Here is a 12,500-nt window from a genome sequence, read left to right as displayed (position 1 = left end):
TACAAGGCTGCATTTATCAGGTAAAAAATACAGTTTAAATCGAGAAATGGTATTACAGTTTATTCTGGAGTGCTGTTGAATGCTTGATTCTGATTCTATCTAAGGTGTTTGGTTATTGTTTGATAAACGCACAGTTAAAGTAGTTCCGGCAGGTTTTGAGAGCATTACAGCTCCATATCAGTCCGCTGAATGGTTACAGTTATTTCACCGCTACAACAGTCAGAAATCACATCAGAACACAAAAGAAGGCTTTGGAGGAGATGTGTGTTTATAACATGTGCTGTATATTACCTGAACAGAACCAGCACAAAAACAGAACATAACCAAACATAATCTGAACTGAAACAAAACATAGCCTTAACCTGATCTGAACCTAACCAGAACGTAACCTAAACAGAACCAGCATATAACCTATACATAAGCAGCACATAACCTGAATATAACCTGAACCGAATTAGCACATAGCCTGAACATGACCAGAACATAACCAAAACACAACTAGAAAATAACCTGAACATAACTAGAACATAACCTGAACATAACCTAAACGCAACTAGACAATAACCTAAACACAACTAAAACATAACCAGATCAAAACCTGAACATAACATAACCTAAAAATAACTAGAACATAACCTGAATATAACCTATACATAACTAGAACATAACCTGAACATAACCTAAATATAACTAGAGCATAACCTGACTATAACCAGAACATAAACATAACCTAAACACAACTAGACAATAACCTGAACACAACTAAAACATAACCAGATCAGAACCTGAACATAACATAACCTGAATATAACTAGAACATGACCTGAACATAACCTAAACACAACTAAAACATAACCAGATCAGAACCTCAACATAACATAACCTGAATATAAATAGAACACAACTAGAACATAAGCTAAACACAACTAAAACATAACCTGAACATAACCAGAACATAAATAGAGCATAACCTGAACACAACTAGAATATAACCTAAACTCACCTAGAACATAACCTATACATAACTAGAACACAACCTGAGCAAAACCAGAACATAACCTGAACAAAACTAGAACATAACCTGATCATAACTACTACATAACCTGAACATAACTAGTACATAACTAGAGCATAATCTGAACATAACCTGAGCAAAACCTGAACATAACTAGTACATAACCTGAACATAACTAGTACATAACCTAAACATAACCAGAACATAACTAGAGCCTAACCTGAACATAACTAGAACATAACCTGAGCATAACCCGAACACAACCTGAACACAACTAGAGCATAACCTGAACATAACTAGAACATAACCTGAACATAACTAGAACATAACCTGAACACAACTAGAAAATAACCTGAACATAACCAGAACGTAACCTGAGCATAACCAGAACATAACCTGAACACAACTAGAGCATAACCTGAACATAACTAGAACATAACCTGAATATAACAAGTACATAACTAGAGCATAACCTGAACATAACCTGAGCAAAACCTGAACATAACTAGTACATAACTAGTACATAACCTGAACATAACCAGAACATAACTAGAGCATAACCTGAACATAACTAGAACATAACCGGAACACAACTAGAGCATAACCTGAACATAACTTGAACATAACCTGAACATAACTAGTACATAACCTGAATATAACTAGTACATAACTAGAGCATAACCTGAACATAACCTGAGCAAAACCCGAACATAACCTGAACATAACTAGTACATAACCTGAACATAACCAGAACATAACTAGAGCATAACCTGAACATAACTAGAACATAACCTGAACACAACTAGAGCATAACCTGAACATAACTAGAACATAACCTGAACATAACTAGTACATAACCTGAATATAACTAGTACATAACTAGAGCATAACCTGAACATAACCTGAGCAAAACCTGAACATAACTAGTACATAACCTGAACATAACCAGAACATAACTAGAGCATAACCTGAACATAACTAGAACATAACCTGAACACAACTAGAAAATAACCTGAACATAACCAGAACAATACTAGAGCATAACTAGAACAGAAGCTAAATAGAACCAGAGCCTGCCCTGGAGCAGGTTAGCTGTGTATTGTAAGTTACCATGTCAACAAAGACTAATTAAAGCTGAGCTACACTAACGGTAGCTAAAACCCCAAATTGGTGTAAACTAAACTGAAAATTAACAGACTAACCAGCTAATCCGGCTTCATGATACAGGCTATTTAATATGCAGCATTGTGCTGGTGTAAAATGAATATTGTTCTGTATGAGAAACGGCTCATAATTCAGCTGAATTAGCTCATAATAGCACACAGATCATGTTTTCTAGCTCTCTGAAGCTGACCCTTTTAGGCTTTGATGCTAATTGTGGTGTTTTGGTGACTGTCGCTTTAAATGCAAATGAGATTGTGCTCTTTTAATTAGAAAGGCGGAGCTATAAATGCCTATGCATCACCATAGTGGCAGATGTAAAACAGCACTAGTGTTGTCAGTGCTGGTCAGGTCTTCATGTTGTCAGTGTGAGTGTGTGCTTCATGCTTCTGTCAGTCTATGGAGACTCCTTTCGCTGTTCATTTGAGCTTCATCTAAAACTCCACATCTATAATCCTCTTAGTCTATGCTGACATTATCTTCAGCAGCTCAAACACTCTAATGTCTAATGGACAGACGGCTGCTTCTCACTCAGGGCTGCTGTTTATGCTAATGAGGGAGAGATGGGCACTAGTAGGCGGGGCTTTCCCCCTCTGGTGACACGTACAAAGAGAGAAATGTCAATCAAAGTGTTTCTGCAGACTGTTTCTATCAAGTCTGATTAGAACAAATACAATTAATTCATGTCACCATTAGAGGCTGCTGGAGATATTCACACACTGCTGACACACAACTGGGTTTAAACCCCTTATAAAAGTCATTTTTGCATAATAGGTGCACTTTAAGCGTTAGAATTGAGTGCAGATGGTTTTATGTAATGGAAACACCTGTAAAGTGATTTCTCAGCAGCTTTAAGCGCATGTGAACTTGATGATGACTTATGCATGAGTCTCCAGCGTATGACAGACTCAAGTGCTGTGATTTATATAAATAGAGCATCATTTATGAAAACTAGGACAGCGTCACATCAGCTTATTTTACAGACAGATCGTACCGGGGATTCTTTGTTTCTCGAAGCGTATGTGGATTTTCAGTAAGAGCTATACAATATCAGCCGTCAGCTCCTGTTCAAGTAGTTTAGTTGAGTAAAGATTTACTGTTTTGTTGTTGTTTTTTACTCTACGCTACTGAAATTCAGCACAAATCAGATGCAAAAGACAATCATTTCAGTTTCAATTATTGTGATACATTTATGTTGTACTTGTATTATTATTATTGTTCAGAATGTTAGCCTTCATTTTAAACATCCACATATTTTCAGTGTAGTCCAATGTTTGTAGGTTTTAGTATTTCTAGTATTAGGTCAAACAATTTTCGCCTTTTTTTTAGGTCAATAAATACATATTAGTATTAGGTCAAACAATAAATCAATAATATATTTCTGTCAGTTTTAGTGTACAATTTAATTCTGTGTAGAATTTAGTTTATTTCAGTTAGTTGTCAAAGCGACATAAATAATAATGTTGCTAAAATTTCATATTTATATGCAATTATTCTGTATATTTTATATTGTTCGTTTTCATTTTAGTTTCTCATTTTTTATATTTCCAGGTTTCATTTTAGTACTTTTATGATTTGCTTTTTCATATGTGTTATTATTATTATTATTATTATTATTATTATTATTATTATTATTATTATATATTATTATTTTATTATTATTATTTTATTATTATTATTATTTTATATTATTATTATTATTATTATTATTATTATTATTTATTGTTGTTATTATTATTTTATTTTATTTTATTATTATTATTATTATTATTATTATTATTTTATTATTATTATTATTTTATATTATTATTATTATTATTATTATTATATATTATTATTATTATATATTATTATTATTATTATTATTATTTTATTATTATTATTATTTTATATTATTATTATTATTATTATTATTATTATTTATTGTTGTTATTATTATTTTATTTTATTTTATTATTATTATTATTATTATTATTATTATTTTATTATTATTATTATTTTATATTATTATTATTATTATTATTTATTGTTGTTATTATTATTTTATTTTATTTTATATTATTATTATTATTATTTTATTTTATTATTATTATTATTATTATTATTATTATTATTATTATTATTATTATTATTATTATTTTATATTATTATTATTATTATTATTATTATTATTATTATTATTATTTTATTGTTGTTATTATTATTATTATTATTTTATATTATTATTATTATTATTTTATTTTATTATTATTATTATTATTATTATTATTATTATTATTATTATTTTATTTTATTATTATTATTATTATTTTATTGTTATTATTATTATATACATTTATTATTATTATTATTATTATTTTATTTTATTTGTATTTTTATTGCTTTAATATTTCTAAAACTTTAGTTCTGCTTAAACATTTATTTCAATTACTTGTCGAAGCAACATACATTTTTCATATTATTTATAGGCAATTATAATTTTTAATAGTATTTTGAATTATTGTTATATTTTCAGGTTTACTTTTTAAATTCAGTTAAAATATTCTACATGCTTTTGTCATATTCACACATTTATATTTTATAACTAAAGATTTTTTTGTTTACATTAATATATTTATATTATTTCTGAATATATATATGAATATATAAATTCAGTTAACATTTTTTACATGGCGACACAGTGGCTCAGTGGTTAGCACTGTCGCCTCACAGCAAGAAGGTTGCTGGTTTGAGTCCCAGCTGGGTCAGTTGGTGTTTCTGTGTGGAGTTTGTATGGTCTCCTCGTGCTGGTATGGGTTTTCTCTGGGTGCTCCGGTTTCCCCCACAGTCCAAACACATGCGCTATAGGGGAATTGATGAACTAAATTGGCTGTAGTGTATGAGTGTGTGTATGGGTGTTTCTCAGTGATGGGTTGCAGCTGGAAGGGCATCCGCTGCGTAAAACATATGCTGGATAAATTGGTGGTTCATTCTGCTGTGGCGACCTCAGATTAATAAAGGGACTAAGCTGAAAAGAAAAACGAATGAATGAATATTTTTAAATGCTTTAGTCATTTTATATTTTCATAAAGTTGTTTTTAGTACTTTTTATTTTTTATATTGTGTGATTTTCATTATTATTATTATTATTATTATTATTATTATATAATTTATAGTAGTTTTGCTTAAACCAAATTAATTTCATTTAGTTGTCCAAACTAATATTAACTGCATTATTTATGTGCAATCAGAGTAATAATAATAATATATTACTGTGTATTACTTTGTTTTGTTTTCATATTTGGATTTTTCATTTTAATTTCAATGTAATTTTATTATTTGTATTTTTATTACTTCATAAAATGACTATTTTCTCTTATATTTTATAAATAATATTTCACTTTTCTAATGGATGTGTAGTAATTTTCTGTAATGCTTTATTTTATTATTGAATGAAGATGATTTTGAATTGCTTTTATATAGTTTTTAAAAGAGTTGCTAATAGTTATTAAACCAATTTTTATTAGTTTAATGTTTGAGTTGAGACCGGCATGATCTCAGACTCCTGCGTCTGGCTGTGCATTAATATCGGTCAGAGAGGACTCCACATTTAGTCTTTTACTCTTAAGTCAATCCTGAGCTTCTCTTCAAACCTTCGCCTCACTTCAGATCATCATAAATGAACAGACGGAGATTTCATCAGGTTTATCTGATCCTGTCTTCAGCTTCAGGGAATCGAGACACTGAATTCAGCTTTAATTGATAACGACTGCACTCGTTTTCATCTGCTTTTGCTGCTGGCATAACTCTGAAAATCCATTACAAAGCCTTGATGTCTAACAGCATGACCAAATCCACTGGAGAAATACCTGGATTCATGTACAATGCCTTTATATTGGATTAAAACCAAAACTGCAAGCATAAACAACTTCAGTATCTGTATTATCAATGGATTTGTTTAATTCTGTGATGTTTTAGTGTTGTTGTTTGGTTTGAGCTGTTGAATTATTAGACAATAATGCACACTTGAAGCTGTTACACATTATTTTGTAATAATTCAACAGCCCGGAGTCCATTATTGTGCTTTTACACCACAGTTGAGATGTATTTGAGGGTTTATTTGTCAGGTGTGTGTCCTCCTCAAACGTCTCCTGTGTGTAGCACTAGTTTCTTCCACATCTCCTCCTCCTTCTGTTGTGTTCTGATGTGATTTTTAACTGTTGTAGCTGTGTAATATCTCTAATCATTCAGAAGTGGTATGAGCTGTAATGCGCTCTAAACCTGCCGGAACTACTTTAGCTGTGCTTCTTGCAAAACATCCCCTGAGTAATCAAGAGCTAGTGAAGCACTGCACACATTCTCAATGTGTTATATGTGAACCCAGCGAAAGATCTTCACAAGTAAAACGCTCATACCTGATGCTGTACAGAACGGTTCCGTCCTTGAAGATCCTCAGGAGTTTGTTGTCCGTCGTGACGTCATGAAAATTTGCACCTTTCTCGTTGGCGAAAAACAGGTCAGGTTTCCAGATGGAGTCTAGCATGGACGGGTCCAGATCCAGAGATGAGTCCGGATACTCGCTGTATGCCAATCGAGGGTCGTTCCACTTCTGCCGGAGGAAAATGTTCACCCTGTAGTCCTGAGAAATTGGTGCGTTAACTCCATTTATTTCTCCATTTATTACCCCTTAATTGTCACCGTCAAATCAACAGTCAAATCCTAATCTAATCATAACAAACTATACAACAGGGAAAATAAGTACTGAACACAATGTGATGATTTTCCCTGGAATAAGTGAAGAATGAAGACTCATGCATTGCTCAGGTGTGAGTTTTTCACAGACTTCAACAGAGTGTCAAAATCTTGATGCTTCTGTGGGTCTCGTCTATCAAATCTGAGCTTTATTCTGTATTTTCTACTGGATTCGGATCAGGTGATTGGCTGGGCCATTCTACAGCTTGATTTTCTTTCTCTGAAAGCATCTGAGAGTCTCCTTGGCTGTGCTTTGGATCATCGTCTTGCTGAAATGTCCACCCTGGTATCTTCATCCTCCTGCTAATGTAGATGTTGGACTGAAGCAGTTGATATTCATTAACACTGAGGAAGGGCAGAGGGTTGCTGAAGAACTACTGAGAGATTTCAGCTGCGTGCTGGGCTTTCACTGCCGAATTACACCTCCCTTTCTTTATGTGTTCAATACTTTTTCCCTGCATCATTTCTTTGTATTATACAGAACTTCATTTCTAAACTAATTAGTTTTGGGTTTATTTGCATATATGGATTTCTTTGGTTGTTAACAACATCCGGGGAAAAGTCATGGACACCTTTAGAAATATGTTTTCTGAGAAAAATGCTGATGTGTTCAATACTTGTTTCCCCCTCTGTATATCATTGGAACAGTTGATGTGTATGTTATTTAATTTAGTCATTCGTAAATGGAGCTTATACATAATTTGCATAATCTCTGCCTATACATTACAATTGCGTAAGCAATTTAAAACACACAGGGCCTCAATCATTAACTTTTCATAAATATAGGAGTAGTTTGCATATTCTTTCGAAACTTTACAAAAGCTCTTGTAATTCACCAATGATTCATAAACATCAGATTTTACAATTAGCATAATCCCGCCATTAAATGACATTTGTGTTAGCAATTTGAAACATGGGGCCTATTGTGTGAAACATTTATTAATGTAGAAGTAACTTTACAAAAATTTCTGATCACAAATGATTCATAAACTTTACATTTGACAGTTAAATGTATGTTAATTCATTCAATCAATCATCCGTAAATAGGGCTCATTCATAATTAGCCAAATCCCCACCTACAATAGTCAATATTAATATATGTACAAGTTACAACTACGTAAGCAATTTGAAACACACACATTCATAAATATATAAGTCATTTACAGTGGGATAAATTAGTATTGAACACGTCAGCATGTTTCTCAGAAAACATATCTCTTAAGGTGCTGTTGATTTTCCCTGGATGTTGGTAACAACCAAATTAATCCATATACGCAAAGAAAACAAATCTAATTAGTTTAGAAATTAATTTCTGCGTAATAAAATGAAATGATGCAGGGAAAAAGTATTGAACACATGAAGAAAGGGAGGTGTAGTTCAGCAGTGAAATCTCTCAGTAGTTCTTCAGCAACCCTCTGCTCTTCCTCAGTGTAAATGAATATCAGCTGCTTCAGTCCAACATCTACATTAGCAGGAGGATGATGATGAAACCATTTCAGCAAGAGAACGATCCAAAACACAGCCAAGGAGACTCTCAGATGCTTTCAGAGAAAGAAAATCAAGCTGTAGAATGGCCCAGCCAATCACCTGATCCGAATCCAATAGAAAATACAGAATAAAGCTTAAATTTGACAGACGAGATCCACAGACGCATCAAGATTTTGACACTTTGTTGAAGTCTGTGAGAAACTCACACCTGAGCAATGGATGTGACTTCATTCTCCATATGAGAGGCGTCTTTAAGTGCTTCCATTAAAAAAGCCTTTTATACAAAGTGTTAAATACGTTTCAGTATTTCAGTGCTTTCTCCTTGTGTCATTTCATTGTCATTACACAGAACTCATTTTCAGATTGTTTTTGCTTTATTTTTATGTTTGTATTGTTTGGGTTTTTATCAAAATCTGCCTCAGTTCCATGTTAGCAGCTCATTTAGAAATGTTATTCCCAGGCCAAAACATGCCAATCCCCGCTGTACATATAAAACAGACCTTTCCAAAAATGCTCCTGGATTCACAAATCATCAGAAAATATCAGATTTGACAGTTTAATGTGTATGTAAATTTATTCCAATTATTTGTAAACAGGGCTCATTGAAAATAGTGTATAAATTACAACTATGCAAGCAGTTTGAAACACACAGGTCATCATTTAAAAAACCCAGTTGTGTAAAGAAGTCATTTTTAATCTCATGTTGATTCCAGAGGGGAGCTTGATAATAAAAACACTACATTTACATCATTTGTGCACAACAAAGCCACTTTTATAGGTGTTTGTTGAGTTTTCAAGATTTTATACATCAGCTTCATACAAGACAGCCATCAATAAAGCAGCATGCATCCCTTTCTCTGCTAAAATGACCAGACTTCAACATAAGCCATTCGGTAACTTCAGACCCACTTTTGTGTGCTTTTGTTAAAAGTTGAGACTGTAGAAATATCACATCATTCAAGGTTTTCCTGAGAAGAAGCTCTTTGAAAACTCTGCTGAATGAGGGAATTAGAAAGACGTTTTCTTCCAGTCGTAAAACAACAAAAAAAATGAACTGCATACAGAAAAGATCGAGCCTATAGAACGTGAGTTAGCTGGAGAAATAATAACCAAGGTCAATTGCATCTGTTAATTCTCTTATCAAAAATATGAAGGTGTTTATCAAATTAGTTGTTAAAGCATTTATATATACAGTTCAATATTATATATGAGCGGCACGGTGGCTCAGTTGTTAGCACTGTGGCCTTATAGCAAAAAGGTCGCTGGTTCGAGTCCCAGCTTGGTAAGTTGGCATGTCTGTGTGAGTACTTTGCAAGTTCTCCCTGTGTTGGCGTGGGTTTCCTCTGAGTGCTCCGGTTTCCCCCACAGTCCAAACACATGCGCTATAGGGGAATTGATTAACTAAATTGGCCGTAGTGTACGAGTGCGTGTGTGTGTGAATGAGTATGTATGGGTGTTTCCCAGTACTGAGTTGTGGCTGGAAGGGCATCTGCTGTGCTTAAACATTTGCTGGAATAGTTGGCAGTTCATTCTGCTGTGGTATCCTCTGATAAATAAGGGACTAAACCGCAGGAAAATTAATGAATGAATATTATGTTTCTGATGTAGTCATTTTTTAAGGTAAATCTGGAGCTAAATAACTCACAATAAGTCCAAAAATCTAAAACTGTGTTGAAATTTTGTAATTTGCATATATATTTTTTGCAATATTTTGCTTGAATTCAACTATCTTTCTGTTTCTAAAGCTGTTTGGTGATAAAAAAAATATTATTTTAATAAATATATCTCTTTAATGAATCTGTTTTGTTCAAGTGCGCCAAAATATATTCCCAATATTCAATGAAAAATGGATAAAAGCATTCATTTTCAAAATGACGTGTGCTCATATATGCGGAGTATATAGTTAAAATAATAATTGCATAAACTATTTTCATTATTACAATTTACAGAGGTGTTTGTCAAATTTGTGGTTAGAGTATTTACTAATATTTATTTATTTATTTATTTTATTACTATATGTTTTTTCTTTTGCGTATGTTAATTTATTCCAATCATTTATAAAACAGCTAATTCATAATTAGCATATTTCCCATCCATATATTACAACTATGTAATAACATAAGAAGTCATAAGAAGGGTTAGAGTATTTACAAATATTTATTTGTTTATTTTTTATTACTGTATATATTTTGTCTTTTAGATGCACTGAAATATTTTACAAATAATAATTTAAATACACTCACAGGCCACTTTATTAGGTACACCTTACTAGTACCTGGTTGGACCCCCTTTGCCTTCAGAACTGCCTTAATCCTTCGTTGCACAGATTCAACAAGATACTGGAAATATTTCTCAGAGATTTTGCTCCATATTGACATGATAGCATCACACAGTTGCTGCAGTCACACAGTCAGCTGCACATCCATGATGCCAATCTCCTGTTCCACCACATCCCAAAGGTGCTCTATTGGATTGAGCTCTGGTGACTGTGGAGGCCATTTGAGTACAGTGAACTCATTGTCATGTTCAAGAAACATGGTGACATGGTGTGTTATCCTGCTGGAAGTAGCCATCAGAAGATGGAGACACTGTGGTCATAAAGGGATGGACATGGTCAGCAACAATACTCAGGTAGGCTGTGGTGTTGACACCATGCTCAATTGGTACTAATGAACCCAAAGTGTGCCAAGAAAATCTCCCCCACACCATTACACCGCCACCACCAGCCTGAACCGCTGATACAAGGCAGGATGGATCCATGCTTTCATGTTGTTGAGGCTAAACTCTGAGCCGAGCATCTGAATGTGGCAGCAGAAATGGAGACTCATCAGACCAGGCAACGTTTCTCCAATCTTCTATTGTCCAGTTTTGGTGAGCCTGTGTGAATTGTAACCTCAGTTTCCTGTTCTTAGCTGACAGGAGCGGCACCCGGTGTGGTCTTCTGCTGCTGTAGCCCATCCGCCTCAAGGTTGGACGTGTTGTGTGTTCAGAGATGCTCTTCTGCAGACCTCGGTTGTAACGAGTGATTATTTGAGTTACTGTTGCCTTTCTATCAGCTGGAACCAGTCTGGCCATTCTCCTCTGACCTCTGGCATCAACAAGGCATTTGCGCCCACAGAACTGCCGCTCACTGGATATTTCCTCCTTGTTGAACCATTCTCTGTAAACCCTAGAGATGGTTGTGCGTGAAAATCCCAGTAGATCAGCAGTTTCTGAAATACTCAGAGCAGTCTGTCTGGCACCAACAACCATGCCACGTTAAAAGTCCCTTAAATCCCCTTTCTTCCCCATTCTGATGCTCGCTTTAAACTGCAGCAGATTGTCTTGACCATGTCTACATGCCTGAATGCATTGAGTTGCTGCCATGTGATTGGCTGATTACAAATTTGCATTAAAGAGCAGTTAGACGTGTACCTAATAAAGTGGCCTGTGAGTGTAGTTCCACAAGTAATTAAACAGCAAATAACACTTTAAATGACATTTTTATAAATAGTGTATTTTTCCAGTAATCTGTTTTATTCACACCTGCAGAAATATTTGGTAAATCTGATATATTGAGTTCTCTGTAGGTTCTCAACATTCATTAGTGTCTCTGTTTGATTGGTCGCTCAAAACTGCTGATCAGAAACACATAAACATAATTAGCATTTGATCAAAGCAGCTTCTGTCTAGTGTGTGTTTAATATCCAGATGAGATGCTCTGGGTTTCTGTAATATTCCCTGGACTCATTCCTGACTGCAGATTTGAGGATTGTTTACCCCTGAAGCCTCAGAAACCCAAAAAACCTTCAACTAATCGCGCTCAAATGCAGACCTGCTAGCAAATCCAGACCAACGTTTGCTGCTCGTCACTTTTTAAATGAGTAAAACACAAGAGATTTAATGAATGTGCAGAAAGGAGAACATTATAGGAATGTTTGGGAGCTATTAAGAGAAAAATACATCCTTTCTATTGAGTTAACTATGTCCTAATATAAAACTAAGATTTGATTAATGTTTAACTGATTGAAAAGTGTGCATATTATTATAAATACAGACTCAGTATTTATTGCAAAAGATAAAACTTTATTTTTTTGTTTTATTGATGTGAGCTTAGATTGTTTTT

At 33.6% G+C, this 12,500-nt stretch overlaps 1 protein-coding gene across 1 annotated transcript in view; it reads right to left on the bottom strand.

Annotated features, from left to right (window-relative positions):
* Positions 1–12,500, bottom strand: part of glra2 (glycine receptor, alpha 2) — a 42,561-nt gene that overhangs the window by 18,769 nt on the left and 11,292 nt on the right. Inside the window, exon 4 of the mRNA XM_056464830.1 lies at positions 6,571–6,794. Within this exon, the coding sequence (XP_056320805.1) occupies positions 6,571–6,794 (224 nt within the window). The remainder of the gene's footprint in view (positions 1–6,570; positions 6,795–12,500) is intronic.

This window comes from Danio aesculapii, chromosome 9 (genome assembly GCF_903798145.1).
Source record: "Danio aesculapii chromosome 9, fDanAes4.1, whole genome shotgun sequence".
In the NCBI taxonomy this organism is placed as follows: Eukaryota; Metazoa; Chordata; class Actinopteri; order Cypriniformes; family Danionidae; genus Danio; species Danio aesculapii.
Note: the sequence above shows the minus strand (reverse complement) of the source record. Positions and strands in the feature narration are given on the sequence as shown.